The 16,246-nt window shown below is 39.7% G+C and overlaps 1 protein-coding gene and 1 pseudogene across 1 annotated transcript; both read right to left on the reverse strand.

Moving 5' to 3' along the window:
- Window positions 1-8,250: 8,250 nt before the first annotated feature.
- On the reverse strand, window positions 8,251-9,251 carry LOC100599762 (annotated as a pseudogene).
- Window positions 9,252-10,648: 1,397 nt separating this feature from the next.
- Window positions 10,649-14,589, reverse strand: CCR8 (C-C motif chemokine receptor 8). The gene is made up of 2 exons (XM_003256882.2): window positions 14,464-14,589; window positions 10,649-12,008 (listed from the first exon to the last, which is right to left on the reverse strand). Exon 2 carries the CDS (start codon window positions 11,992-11,994, stop codon window positions 10,927-10,929), a length of 1,068 nt encoding a protein of 355 aa, XP_003256930.2. The 5' UTR covers window positions 11,995-12,008; window positions 14,464-14,589; the 3' UTR covers window positions 10,649-10,926.
- Between the last annotated feature and the right edge of the window lie 1,657 nt (window positions 14,590-16,246).

Here is a 16,246-nt window from a genome sequence, read left to right on the forward strand (position 1 = left end):
CCACCCTGCATCACCACTTAAAGACATGGGGTCAAGGAGAACTATGTCTTAAAGCTCCTGCTTACTTGAGATCTAAACACCCTATATTTTACTTTTAATTTTTTTGTTAGAATTTTATAACTTTCCTTACAAAAGTAATACATTTTTATTACTGACAATTCAGAAACTATGGATGAGCAAAAGGAATCTTCCTGTTTTGTTCATTTTGAGACTACAGAATTGCATAGAGAAAAGTGTATCAAAACCTGCTGATTCAAATAAATTATTTTCAAAATGAACACCCAGGGTTAGGACAGACTTAACAAACCTATAAATTTTAATACTATCTAGAGAAAATCAGTAACCCTGAGACACTGCCAGATAAGGTTCTCAAATGCCTTTGGGATCATCAAAGACAAGTTAAATAATATGAGATATTGATCTGGATTTCAAAATATATCAAATCCATTGAAAAGTCAGAGGTTCTCTATTGTATATGGCTATGCAACTGAACTAAAGACATCATTCTCCCGTTATTCTTGATAAGAAAGAGTTTACATATTACTATGGGAAAGGAAAGGGGCAATTGCTGGCAGATATATAGATAAGGATTACCCAGGAATAATTCCATCTGAGTGAAATGGCTCAGGGAAGAGGCAAGTTGCCCCTTCGTTACCAAGAGGTGAATGTAATTTGCAGGTTGAGTGCTATAATCAAGAACAAATTACTAAACTAGAATTAATCCCTCCTGTTTTCTACACACACACACACACACACACACACACACACACACACACACACTCTTCTCCCATTCCAAGGCCTGCTTATCTACTTTTGCCTGTGACAGGTTGGATATCCAAAGAAGCAGATTCTGAGATGGAGACTAGTGTGCAGGAAGTTTTTTTGAAAGTACTTTTGCAATCAACACCTGGGAAAGAAAGGGAAGGAAAGAAAGCAGGACTGAGCAGAGGGAGAGCTGCACTGTAGTCTCAACAGGGACTTCAGCCGACTCTATCCTTCAAAGCAATTCCAAGTTGCAATGAGGAGCTGGGACTTTATACCTTCATGTTTGTTGATCATGGGATGCAGGCCACCCTTTGAAGGAGGCAAGAGAGGCAGTCCCCAAAGGGACTGAGAGCTAAGCAATGCCTTCTGGTGGCTCTCCCAGAAGCTGGAATAATAAATTCTTTATTTCTGAACATCATAGCGGCTACCACTCTGTCTTTTAGTTAACAGAAGTCATTAATTTATTGGGTTAACTTCTGTTAACGAAAAGACAGAGTGCAGTCAAATTTCATGTACGGTTTGTGTTTTTGAATCTCATTTAAGGCATCTTATTTCCTTGTACTAAAGTCATGAAGATTTTCTTTTATATGATTGTTTGAAAGCTTTATTTTCATTATTATGTCTTGTCTATATTTGATACTTTGCATTTAAAAAATAAATTATAAAATATTTTATGTCACCATTATTCCTTTTTTTTTGTTGTTCTGTTGAGATGGAGTCTCACTCTGTCACCTGGGCTGGAGTGCAGTGGGGTGATCTTAGCTCACTGCAACCTCCGCCTCCCAGGTTCAAGCGATTCTCCTGCCTCAGCCTCCTGAGTAGCTGGGATTACAGGGATGTGCCACCACGCCCAGCTAATTTTTGTATTTTTAGTAGAGACAGCGTTTCACCATGTTGGCCAGGCTGGTCTCGAACTCCTGATGTCGTGATCCGCCCGCCTCAGCCTCCCAAAGTGCTGGGATTACAGGCATGAGCCACCGTGCCCAGCATCACCATTATTCTTAAAGAATATCTTCACTGGATGTGAAATTCTACTCTGGCATTATTTTATCTTAGTTCTTTAAAGCTATCATTCCTTTTTTACTGGCTTTTACTATTCATATTGGGAAGTCTGATTTCACTTGCTGCTTGTTTGAAAATAATGTCTTTTCTAAAATCTGGCTTTAAAATTTCACTTTCTTAATCTGAAAAACATTTGGTTTCCACCAGTTTTTGGTATGCATATGTGTCAGGCTTTTAAAATTCTACTTGGGATTGTAGGACTTCTTCAATTTGTCTTTTTATGTCTTTCCTCAGTGCAGGAACATTCTCAGTCATTATATTTCCTAATATTGATTCTGCCTCATTCTTCCTCTATTCTCCTTTTAAGGCTCTTAAAAACATATGTTAGACTCTATCGTCTTATGCTGTATGCCTCTTACTTTCTCTATTATATTTTTATTTTTCTTCTTTTGTCCCTCCACACTTTATTCATGATATTTTCTTCTTGCCTGTCATCCAGTTCACTAATTCTTTAGCTATGTCCACTTTATTGAAAATCTCATCCACAGAGTTGTTAATTTTAATTATTTTACTTTTTAGTTTCAAATTTTCTATTTAGTGCCTTTCAAATATGCTCTTTTAAAAAATTATGATTTCCAGTTCTCTGCCAAAATTATCAAGATCTTTCTTTCTCTCTCTCTCTCTTTCTCTTTCTGTCTTTCTTTCTTTCTTTCGGAGATGGAATCTTGCTCTGTCGCCCAGGCTGGAGTGCAGTAGTACGATCTCGACTCACTGCAACCTCAGCCTCCTTGGTTCAATTAATTCTCCTGTCTCAGCCTCCGGAGTAGCTGGGATTACAGGTGCACACTACCACTCCTGGTTAATTTTTGTATTTTTAGTAGAGATGGGGTTTCACCATATTGGCCAAGCTGGTCTGGAACTCCTGACCTCAGGTGATCCACCTGCCCTGGCCTCCCAAAGTGCTGGGATTACAGCTGTGAGCCACTGCACCTGGCCAAGTTTTTTCTTTATCTAGGTGAACAAAGAAAGCATAATTATTTATTTTAATTTGTTTTTTAAGGTTTTTGTTTGTTTGAGACAGTCTTGCTCTGACACCAGGCTGGAGTGCAGTGGCATGATCTCGGCTCACTGTAACCTCTGCCTCCCGGGTTCAAGCGATTCCCCTGCCTCAGCCTCCTGAGTAGCTGGGACTACAGGTGCATGCCACCACACCTGGCTAATTTTTTGTATTTTTAGTAAAGATGGGGTTTCACCATGTTGGCCAGGATGGTCTCGATCTCCTGACCTCGTGATCCACCTGCCTCAGCCTCCCAAAGGTCTGTTTGTTTTGAGATAGGAGCTTGCTATGTTGCCTAGGCTAGAGTGTAATGAGTGGCTATTCACAGGTGTGATCCAACTACTGAGCATGAAAATTTTGACAGCCTTCATTTCCAACTTGGCCAGTTCATTTCTCCTTAGCATAGTTGTTTTTAAAGCCTAATTTTGCCCCATCTGTACATGTTGCTCCTGTAGTTCTGCCCCTTCTGTTTTTTGCCTCTGGTCTTTCTTGTGTATGGTGTCATGTCTCTTCATGCGCCTGGCTATTTTTATCGTGTGCCAAAAACACAATATAAGTTTTCAAAAATAATCAGAAAACTGTAGTAATGATTGACGACTAGAATGGTATTATCTTCCTCTAGAGAGGATTAATGTTTGATTCTGTCTGGTTCCTGGGGGAATGATAGCAACCTGAGATTGCCTCAAACCAATTTCTAAGGATTGAGAAAACTGTAAGTTAGGTGCCAGTTCCTTCAAGGGCTGCCCTATGTCTGATTTACACTAATCTTAAGGAGTAGCTCTAAGGGACCCATCCTAAGACAGAATAGATTTGCCAGCATCCATTTTTGGAAGGTACTGAGGTCCAATTTTAATCTACCCCTGTGAGTCAAAAATGTTACTGAGATTCTCAGGCTTGCGGAAGCTTTGTCTGAAATTGGCAATATCTCCAGGGGAAAAACAGACCCAAATGCTGGATTTATGTCTTTTCCAAGATTTTATAATTATCCATTAACTTTCAAGTAATTGGATACATATATATTTTTAATTTTTGTCCAGCTTTTTCTCTCTCCGCAATAGAATGGTTAGTCCAACATACCTCATTTGGTACTACCAAAGTTAAAAGTCAGGGTTCATTTTGCTCACAAAAAAAGTGTCATTTGACTAAACGAAAAGAGCCAGACACTAGAGGTCCCATATTGTATGATTCCATTTATATAAAATATCCAGAATAGTCAAATCCATAGAGACAGAAAGCAGATTAGTGCTTGGAGTGGGATGGAGGGAGAAGGAATAGAGTATGACCACTTAATGGATTTCCATTTGGGGTGATGAAAAAGTTCTGGAACTAGATAGTGGTGATATCTGCACAACATTGTGAATGTACTAAAAGCTCCTGAACTATACAGTTTAAAATGATTAACTGGTAAGTTTTATGTAAGTTTTACCTTCATTTAAAACAAAGGATTCTAACAGTAGGAGGTTTCAGGATTGGCCTAGCAACTCAATGATATGAGAGCTTTGGGTTGATATCTGTTACTGATATGGTTGAGTTTAATTCTACCATCTTGCTATTTGTTTTCTATTTGCTATACCCATTTCCTGTTTTTTTGGGTTTTTTTGTTTGTTTGTTTGTTTTTTGGCTTGTTTTGTATTAGTCAACTATCATTCTAATTTCTTTTTCTTCCATTAGTTTGTATTTATATGTACTTGTACTTTTTTTTTGTACTGGTTATCTTATCCTAGAAATTTCAATACTCATCTCTAAACTATTGTGATTAATTTTAAGTTAGGACTTAAATATTTGTCAAGTAATGTAAGAACCATGAAAATGTTTTACTCTGTTTACACTTCCATTTATCCCCTCTTGTCTTTGTGCTGTTGCTTTATATACTTTTATTAAATGTAAATGCACTAAACAGTACAATTAAGAGGCAAAGATTATTATACTGGATTTTAAAAATACAAGACACCTAGGCATGGTGGCTCACACCTGTAATCCCAGCACTTTGGGAGGCCAAGGTGTGCAGATCACTTGAGCCCAGGAGTTTGAGACCAACCTGGGCAACATGAGAAGACTCCGTCTCTACAAAAATACAATAATTAGCTGAGTGTTGTGGAACTTGGCTGTAGTCCCAGCCACTCTGGAGGCTGAGATGGGAGGATCACTTGAGCCTAGGAGGTTGAGGCTGGGGTGAGCTGAGATGGTGCCACTGCTCTCCAGGGTAGGTGACAGAGTGAGACCCTGTCTCAAAAGAAATGAAATAAAATAAAACAATTAAAAATAAATAAATAAAAATACAAAAGGTGGTACTCTTTGGCTTCTGCTTAAAATGAACAAACTCTCCAAGTGTAGGCACTGCTTAGAGACAGTTATGGCAGTGTGTGCAGGGACATAATACCCCTGGAATATTATGTGAATGTGAAATTCTATATGCTGGGTCATGGAGTCCCTTCTTGCTCTCCCACCTCCCCCACCAAGCTCAAGAGCTGGTTCGATAGGAGTGCACCCTGGCTTGATGTGCTTGGGAAGGTGCCCATAGCAGAGCTACTTACACCCTGAGAAGAGAACTCCAGAGTCCAAAAATTTCAAGAAATATACCAATTTCTGAAGGATGGCAGCCTTCAAAAGATCTAAGAAGCAACCTTGGACATTTAGAATCAGAACTTCCATTTCTAAGTATGCTTACTGACATCAATGTAAGAAATTACAGTCTCCTTGGTATCCATGGGGAATTGGTTCTAGAACCCCCGAAGTATAGGAGGATGCTCAAGTCTCTAATATAAAATGGCTTAGTATTTTCACATACTCCTGTATACTTTATCTCCAGATTACCTACATTACCTAATACAAGGTATTTGCTATGTAAATAGTTATTATACTATATTTTTTACTTTGTATTTTTTAAAAAAATACAAAATACAAAAAATATTTTTGGTGGTTGGTTGAATCCATGAATGTGGAATTGCTGATACAGACTGTATTCCAAGAAAACAGAGGCCTTAACCACTGAGATGACAGAAAAGAGTACAAAAGTTATACAAAAACACAGATTATCAGGAAATTGCCATGTGGTTAGATTTCAACTTGTATTTCAGATTCTGGAAATTAAGAATGAGAAATTTGTCTTTTGTTATTGCTGATCTCAACATAATAATGGAGCTCACAGAATATTCAGAATTAAGTGAATTTACGTCTAGAGCAGAAGAAAAAAGAGACCTTTTTATGGTTTTCAGAAGGCTACACCTTTTTGAGGGATGGTATAAATATCATAAGCACATATTAAAACATTTTAAGAGAAAGCCATTTGGATGTTTTCTCAAGATGACTGGATTCAAGGCCATTAGCCTTGAAGAGTGTGTCCTCTGTAATTGAAGTTACATTGTTAAACCAGAAAATAAAAGATAAAAATTATTTTGAAATCTGAAATCAACCTTTTGTTTGCTCTGTAATGGAATCCCACAGAATATTTTACCTAAAAATGATTTTGTCTTTGTGGCAATAAAATCCTCTCTCTCTCTGTGAGAAAAGAAGAGCCCAAACTAAATTCTGCTTACAAAAGAATATTTAAATAACATCAAAATATAATAATAATATAATATTAGTGTATAATATATTATAATATTTAAATATAGGAGAGTTGTTTGGTTTAAAGTGAAAAAACATGGAAATACACAACATATACACTAATCAAAAGAAAAACCAGTGTGGCTATATTAATGCTAAGCATAGTAGATACTAAGACAAGAAGTATTACTGGAGAGAAAGAGGCATTTCATAATGCTAAAAGAATCAATTCACTAAAAAGTCATAACAATACTATTTATGCATTCACCTAATAACATAGCTTCAAGATATATACTGCAAAAATTTACATAATTAAAATGAAAAATAGACAAACTTCCAATCATAGTTAAATATTCTAACATACAGGTTGAATATCCCTTATCCTAAATGCTTGGGATCAGAAGTGTTTCAGATTTTGGTTTTTTGTTTTGTTTTGTTTTGTTTTTTAGATTTTGGAATATTTGTGTATACATAATGAGATATTCTGGGGAAGGGACCCAGGTCTAAACACAGAATTCATTTATGTTTTATATATACCTTATACACATAGCCTGAAGCTAGTTGTATTAGTCGGGGTTTTCTAGAGGGACAGAACTAATGGAATATATATATATATATATATGAGTTTATTAAGTATTAACTCACATGATCCCAAGGTCCCACAATAGGCCGTCTGCAAGCTGAGGAGCAAGGAGAGCCAGTCTGAGTTCCAAAACTGAAGAACTTGAGTCTGATGTTCAAGGGCAGGAGGCATCCAGCATGGAAGAAAGATGTAGTTTGGGAGGCTAGGCCAGTCTCTCTTTTCACATTTTTCTGCCTGCTTATATTCTAGCTGTGCTGGCAGCTATTAAATGGTGCCCATCCAGGTTAAGGATGGGTCTGCCTTTCCCAGCCCACTGACTCAAATGTTAATATCTTTTGGCAATACCCTCACAGACACACCCAGGATCAATACTTTGTATCCTTCAATCCAGTCAAGTTGACACTCAGTATTAACCATCACAGTAGTTTTATAAATTTAATTTAATTAACTTATTTATTGAGACAGAGTCTCATTCTGTTGCCCAAGCTGAAGAGCAGGGGCGTGATCTCTGCTCACAGCAACCTCTGCCTCCCAGGTTCAAGTGATTCTCCTGCCTCAGCCTCCCAAGTAGCCAGGACTATAGGCACAAGCCACTACACCTGGCTAATTTTTGTATTTTTATTTTTTCAAGACAATTAAATCGTTTATTAATTACACATGATAATGGATGATACACAAGCTTCATTCCCATCTATAATTTTACCTGGTACCATTATTCAATTTAGATATATTGCATAGGATGTGCCAACAATCATTTTTATAACCAATAATTACATGATTTTGCTTGGGTAATCCCTTTCAATGGTGAACTTCAGGTCACAACAATAACTATCAGTTCAACTACACCAAGGTTTCTGAAGACAATGTCTTCTCCACCCAAGCAGGTTGTATATAAATTCCAAATAGAACCTTTCATCACCCTGAAAGAATTCTAACTTCACACTGCTGGGGGAAATTTACCAAGATGACTTCAGAGTAGACTAACCTTACACAGCACATTAGAAAAAAAAAGACATTTATTCAGCGTCATGATCAGACTATTACGTTTAGCAATCAACAGCATAGGTGCAAAAAAAAAAACTACATTAAGACCCTTTGTTGGAATGCTTTACACTTTCCACAGAACAGAAACTAAAATAACCATTACACAATTAATCACAAATACAGTCCTCAAGATTTTTGCTCATACACATGAGTATTTGTCTAAAACATGTCTTCTTTGTAGCAGCTAAGCCCTGCCACCACTATGCTTGGTTGAGTTCACAAATCTGTTGTAACCTGTAGCTTCGCTGTCACTTCTCTGGCTCTCCTCTCCTGCTAAGCTTTGTTTCCTAATTAAAATATTCTGCCACTGCCATAGCTACTGCTGCTACTGGAACCGCCATAGCCACCTTAGTTTCGTGGTTTGGTAAAGTATTGGCCTCGGCCACCATAGGGGCCAGAGCTTCTGCCTCCAAAGTTTCCTCCCTTCATGGGTCCAAAATGTGAAGACTGATTGTTGTAATTGACAAAATCATTGTAGCTTCCACCACCTCCAAAATTGCTTCTATCATTACCAAATCCATTATAGCCATCCCCCCTGCCACCATATCCACCACCACCATGGCTGCCACCAAAGCTACCATGACCACTGAAGTTTCCTCCACTACCAAAGTTGTCATTCCCACCAAAACCACCTCCACGACCACCACCAAAGTTTCCAGAACCACTTTGACCTCTTTGGCTGGATGAAGCACTAGCCATCTCTTGCTTTCACAGAGCTTTCCTAGCTTCACAGTTGTGGCCATTCACAGTACGGTATTTCTGAGTGACAGTCTTATCCACGGAGTCACGGTTGTCAAAGGTTACAAAGGCAAAGCCCCTTTTTTTGCCACTGCCTCAGTCAGTCATGATTTCAGTCACTTCAATTTTCCCACACTGTTCAAAATAATCTCTTAGGTGATGTTCTTCGGTGTCTTCTTTAATGCCACCAACAAATATCTTTTTCACAGTTAAGTGGGCACCTGGTCTTTGAGAATCTTCTCTTGAGATGGCTCTCTTTTGTTCCACAGTTCTTCCATCCACCTTGCGTGGCCTTGCATTCATGGCTGCATCCACCTCCTCCACAGTGGCATATGTGACAACCTCAAAGCCCCTGGAGTGCTTGGTGTTTGGATCTCTCATTACCATGCAGTTCGTGAGCATTCTCCATTGCTCAAAATGGCTCCTCAGGCTCTCATCAGTTATTTCAAAGTTCAACACTCCAATGAAGAGCTTCCTCAGCTGTTCAGGCTTTTTAGGAGACTCTGACTTAGACATGACAGCAGTGAGAAGACAGACTCTAACAGTGCTTCTTCGGTGGCATTTACAGGCAGAAAGGCTAATTTTTGTATTATTAGTAGAGATGGAATGTTGCCATACTGGCCAGGCTGGTCTTGAACTCCTGACCTCAAGTGATCTGCCCGCCTCAGTCTCCCAAAGTACTGGGATTACAGGGGTGAGCTACCGTGCCCAGCCAAAATTTTTAATAATTTTGTGCATACAACAAAGTTTGTGTATGTTGAATCATCAGAAAGGAAAGATGTCACTGTTTCAGCCACCTATGTAGAATATTTGTAGTTGTTTGGCACCATCATCTTTCCTGACTCTGAACTTATCTGAAGTATGCCATATATGTTGTTGCCAACACTTGGAATGCAACGACTAAAGACATAGTTGTGCATGCCTGGCACAACCTCTACCCTGTGATTTTGTCTACTGATGATGTTGAACTAGGGGTAACTTTGAAGGATTCTGTATGTCAAGTGAAAAAAAAAAAGTCTGACCTCCTTACATATGCAAAAAATATACTTCCAGAGTCTGCCGTAGGCTGAAAGAAGTGGATATTGAAGTTTTTGACATCAATAACGAGGCTGTTATTCATTGACTGATGGTGAAACAGCTGAAATGGTTCTGAATCAAGGTTATTCAGATATTGAGTAAATCATTGATACTACTGATAAGCAATCATTTTCTTACGCTTACTCACACGTAAGTACTTAAAAGTAAAAAATATGACACACCATTAATAGTGAAAAAACAGCATGTTCATGGTAACTAAGCAGCAGTAGCATCAGCAGAATACCTGTATCAGCTGTTAAACAATAACAACAACCAATAACGGTAAGCTTTCAGTCTCTACTTATGATACTGAGTTTTGATTGAAAGGTTACTGTCCACTATATATTTTTTATTTTTTTCCTGTAGTTACATACCAATATATTTTTTTATTTTTATTTTTTATTTCTTACATGAGAAGAAACATCAGACACAGTTGAGGGATCAGGAAGTGGGTCCTCCAGGGAAGATGAGGCATTGTGTTTGATGGCTTTTAAACGTCTCCTCTAGAGGCATCTGCCTCATCAACAATGTTTTTTGTCTAGAAGTCTCTGTTTTATAAGCTGACATAATTTCTTGTTCTGTTATGAATGCATGCCGCTCTAGTCCTTCCATAAGCCTGTCAAATATTTTCACCATGTCATCTACAGGCACTTTTTATGCAGTATTAACAGCATCATCTTCATTGTCACTATAATCACAATCACGTTGATTCAGAATCACTCCAGCTATTTCACCATCAGTCAATGAATAGACAACTGGAGCCTCATCATTGATGTCAAAACTTCAATATCCACTTCTTCCAGCCTACTGACAGGCTCTGGAGGTATATTTTTGTGTAAGTAAGGAGGTCAGACATCTTTTTTTTCACTTGGCATACAGAATCCTTTAAAGTTACCACTTGTTCAACATCATCAATAAACACAATCACAGGCTTGATGTTGTGCCAGGCATGCACAACTATGTCTTTAGTCATTGTGTTCCAAGTGTTGGCAACAACATATATGGCATCCTTCATGCTGAACTTTTTTTGGAAACCTTTCACACCCACACCTTTGCTCACTGCTACTAGCATACCATTCAAGAAAATGTTTTTATATTTAGTCTTCATTGATCCTCACAAAATGTAGTCTATGCTGGAGGAACGGGAGGAGTGCTGCTGGCAGGATGATGACTTTTCACAGCTCTCCCTAGGCATTTGTCTTCCTAGGTAGATGAAGATATGGCTGCAACTTTTCTGAAATATTTCTGAGAGGTGTTTCTTGAACTTCTCCCCCACAAAAGCATAGATAACAGGGTTCACACAGCAGTGAGTAAAGGAAATGATCTCTGTGACATGGGTGGCATAAGTCAGCTGCTGGCTTATGCTACATCCATCCAAGATGTGCATACTGTGCAAGCAAGTGAGGAAAAGAACCACGTTGAATGGGACCCAGAAAAGTAAAGATGCAATGACCACAATGAGCACCAACCTGATGGCCTTGGTCTTGTTGTGGTTTTGACACTTCTTCAGCTGATGCAGGATTTTAATGTAGCAGAACATAAAGATGGTGAATGGGATCAACAAGCCTAAAATGTTCATTTCGAAGTTGGTGAAGATCTTCCACTTCAAAGTCTGTTGATTGTAAAATGAATAACACTGTAGAACACCATCTTCAGAGGCCACTTGGTAAAACACTAGCAATGGGATGGTAGCCATAATGGCGGTTAGCCATACTGCCAGGCTCAGGGTTGTGCCCATCCTGATCGTCCTCACCTTTAGGGCATACACGGCATGGACAACAGCCAGGTACCTGTCCACACTCATGAGGGTGATGAAAAACATGCTACTGTAGAAGCCAATGTAATAAAAGCCGGACACCACTTTGCACATTACAGTCCCAAACACCCACTGATCTAGCTGATAGTAGGTCTGAAAGGGGAAGGAGAAGACAAAAAGCAGGTCAGACAGGGCCAGGTTCAAGAGGTATACATCTGTGATGCTCCTCAGCTTCTTGCAGACCACAAGGACCAGGATGACCAGGCTGTTTCCCAGAAGACTGAACACAAACAGGAGGCAATAAAAGACAGCAAGGAGCAACTTGCCGTTTCTCTGAGTAAGTTCCGAATCACAGGGGCTTGAGGAGATACCAGGGTAGTAGTAGTCGGTCATTGTTGTCACACTGGGGTCAAGTGTATAATCCATCAAGGCAGCGGGACCTGGTCACAGAGACACATAAAAGACACTCACTCCTTAAAAACATTTTTATTTTTTAAAAATTAAGGGGATGTTATGGACTGAACTGTGTCCTCCCCAAATTCACACGTTGAAGTGCTCAACCTCTGGTGTGGGTGTGACTATTTGGACTGGGTGAGACTATTTGGGCCTTTAAAGAGGTAATTAAGGTTAAATGATAGGCCGGGAGCTGTGGCTCATGCCTGTAATCCTAGCACTTTGGGAGGCCAAGGTGGGCGGATCACCTGAGGTCAGGGGTTCAAGACCAGCCTTGCCAACATGGTGAAACCCTGTCTCTAATAAAAATACAAAAATTAGCCAGGCACGGTGGGTGCATGCCTGTAACCCTAGCTACTCAGGAGGCTGAGGCAGGAGAATCACTTGAACCCAAGAGGTGGAGGTTACTGTGAGCCGAGATCACACCACTGCACTCCAGCCTGGGTGACAGAGTGAGACTCTGTCTCAAAAAAAAAAATTAAAATTAAAATTAAAAAAAAAAAGTTAAATGAGGTTATAAAGGCAGGGCCCTGGCTCTCACAGTGACTCACACCTGTAATCCCAGCACTTTGGGAGGCCGAGGTAGGCAGATCGCTTGAGGCCAGGAGTTTGAGACAAGCCTGGCCAACAGTGCAAAACCCCATCTCTACTAAAATTACAAAAATTAGCCAGGCATGGTGCCACACACCTGTAATCCAAGCTACCTCGGGAGGCTTAGGCACGACAATTGCTTGAACCCAGGAAGCGGGGGTTGCAATGAGTTGAGATCGCGCCATTGTACTCCAGCCTGGGTGACAGAGTGAGACTCTGTCTCAAAAAAAAGAAAACAGAAACAAAACCAAAAAAGGCAGGGCCCTAATCTGATAGAACTAGTGTCCTTAATAGAAGAGAAAGAGACACAAGAAATTTTGCTCCCCTTGTGCATGGAGTAAAGACCATGTGAGGACACAGCAAGAAGGCTGAAATCAGCAAGCCAGGTAGAGAAGCCTCACCAGAAATCAACCACATTGGCAGCTCGGTCTTGGACTTCCAGGTTTTAGAATTATGTTAAACAACATTTTCTGTTGTTTAAGCCACTCAGTCTATTATATTTTGTTATGTAAACCCAAAGGAGTCAGCTAAGATGAGAAAAGCCAAAACTTACAAAGAAAATGTAAATACCTATGGTTCCATCACCTAGAATTAGCAGCTGCTAACATATTCTCACAATGCTTTGGGTTATTTTTTTTCCTTCCTTCCTTCTTTTTTCTCCCTTCTTTTTTCCCTCCCTCATTCCCTCTCTTCCTTCCATCCCTTTTTCTTTTTTTATTTCTGATGCAATAGAGATGAAGCTAATGTTCCCTTTAACTACACAACTTATCCCCATAACAGAAACAACAACTAAAACCAATTTGGTATGTATCATTCCAAACAATTTCCCCCTGTACTTTTACATATTTATATATATCCATAAACAATATATATTTTTGTGTGTTTACTTTTAACTTACATAAATGTTATATTGTTTTTCCTTTTGTATTTTGCTTATTGTTTTAGAGATATATCTGCATGATATTCATCAGTTTATTATTTTAATTGCTTTCCTAAGCACCAGAAAAAAGATAACTTTATAAATGCAATAGAAAAATGATCCCAATTATACTAGCAATGAAAATTACTAGCATTACTAGGAATAAACCTAGTAAAAATGCAATTCAGTTACATAAAAATTCTAAAACTTGACAATTCTTCTCAAATTGATATATACATTCAATGCAATTTCAATCCAGACATATTTTTCCAAGGCATTTGTTTGCTTTACATTTAGACATCCCTATCCACTCTGCTACTTTTCTATGATTTGAAAGCACAGGCAAGCAATTTATTTATGTATTTATTTTTTTAGAGACAGGGTCTCACTATGTTGCCCAAGCTGGAGTGCAGTGGTTATACGCAGGTGTGATCTCAGACAAAGCCCTAACTCCTGGGTGCAAGCAATCCTTCTGCTCCAGGCTCTTGAGTAGCTGGGACTACAGGCACCCACCAGCAACTTCTTTAGTCATATGAAAGTTTGCTTGCTGGCTTCTTAAAAACAGTACCCAGGTGTCCTTCAGTTACCTGATAGAAGCCCTGTACCCAGCCCAAGGACAGGTCTTCCCAGATGCCTGGTTATTATAAAGGATCTTTTCTTATCTACCTTCCCACTCTTGTAGGAGTTTTCACTCTCTCCTAAAGGCCTGCAGAGAACATGGCACGATTTGCTCCCCTCAGCCAGAGCATGGGCAGCCACTAAGACACATGCATGTTTGTGGGCTCTGAGGAAATGCAAAGATTAAAAAAAAAATTTTACCTCTTGTGCTAGACCTCTGAAATTTTGGTCTTCCCTTTGCCTATCCTCTAAAGATATAAAAATGCCCCTGCCTACTCATGCCCTTCTTCCCCAAGGATGCTTATAGCACATACCTTAGTGACAGCCTTTGTTCTGAAGGTTTCAGTGTTGCCAATTCCTTCTTCACAAAGTCTGTATCCTCATGTGTGAGTGCAGCTTAATGAACAGCAGCCCCTCTGGAGGTGTCCTCCTACTACAAACAGCAGATGGAGAGAAGGCAGTCTCTTGAGGGCTCCACCCTCACACCTAGTCACCTACAGGCTTTACGGAGGCAATGAGGGTTAAATGAAATTATAAGGCTGAGGCCCTAATTCAATAGGACTGGTGTCTCCTAGGTAGAGGAATACACACCAGAGCTCACTCTCTTGCCTCCAGGTGCTCAGAGGAAAGGCCACGTGAGGACACAGGGAGAAGGTGGCCATCTGCAAGAATGGTAAATAGGCATCACCAGAAACCAGACTTGTGGGCACCTTGGTCTTCTAGTCCCCAGAAGTGTGGGAAAACAAATTTCTGTTGTTTAAGCTGCTCAGCCTGTAGTATTTTGTTATGGAAGTCCTAGCAGAATAATACAGGGGTTAATGGGAATTTTCTTGTTGTCTACCTAGATTTTCTGTAAACTTAAAACCTCTAAAAAATAGTCTATTAAAAATTTTAATTGAAATCAGTATTAAAATGAAATCATAATTCCATTATTATTTTGAAGTTGTACAATTTATACCAGGACTGGCTTTCCTCCATGGTACATAGCATACACAAATGTTTGTGTATGTTGTATGCTTGTACATATATTAACTCTTTCAACAGGAATGCCGTTTGAAAATCACTTTGAGTCAGTTTCCCCTATCCCAGGAGAGTGAACATGAGTCCCAGAATTGTTGGGAAGAAACGACAGAAGTTCCAGAATCTCCTCATCTCCAACCCACTCATTCCTGGAGAAATGCAGTAGAAATATCTGCTGGATGCCAGGTACGGTGACTCACATCTGTAATTCCAGCATTTTGGGAGGCTGAGGCGGGAGGATTGCTTGAGCCCAGGAGTTCAAGACCAGACTGGTCAACATAGCAAGACCCCATCTCATACTGTGTCCCTACCCAAATATTTTCTTGAATTATTACCCTCATAATCCCCATGTGTCAAGGGCAGGACCAGGTAGAGTTAATTGGATCATGGGGGCAGTTTCCCCCATGCTGTTCTCGTGATAGTGAGTCTCAAGAGATCTGATCTGATGGTTTTATAAACACCTGGCATTTTCCCTGCTTGCACTCACTCCATCCTGCCGACCTGTGAAAAAGGTGCCTGCTTCTCCTTTGCCTTCCACCATGATTGTAAGTTTCTTGAGGCCTCCCAGCAATGCAGAACTGTGAGTCAATTGAACCTCTTTCCTTTATAAATTATCCAATCTCGGTCTTTCTTTATAGCAGTGTGACCACGGACTAATACATCATCTCTACAAATTTTTTAAATAAAATTAGCCAGGCATGGTGGCATGCTCTTGTAGTCCCAGCTACTTGGGAAGCTAACGTGGGAGGATCACTTGAGTCCAGCAGTTTGAGATGAGCTATGATTGAGCTACTGGCCTGTCTCTAAAGAAAAAATAAAAGCAAATATCTGCTGCTACCTGAATTCACACCTCGGCAATTCCCCTCACCATCATTCATGTTTTGACGCAGTTTGGGGAAAACCCAGTTTCTTTATGAGAGTTTTGTATGTGATAAGCAAAGATCAGTGGTGAGCCGATGGAGAACTCAGGGCCCTCAGGTATTACTAGTCCATGTCATGATGGTAGGAACTATCGGACTGCCTCATCAGTGTGGGCAGGTGTGGGGGAAGCCACCTTCCCCTCCAAAGTCCAGTTAA

The sequence above is a fragment of the Nomascus leucogenys genome, chromosome 4, assembly GCF_006542625.1.
Source record: "Nomascus leucogenys isolate Asia chromosome 4, Asia_NLE_v1, whole genome shotgun sequence".
Classification (NCBI taxonomy): Eukaryota; Metazoa; Chordata; class Mammalia; order Primates; family Hylobatidae; genus Nomascus; species Nomascus leucogenys.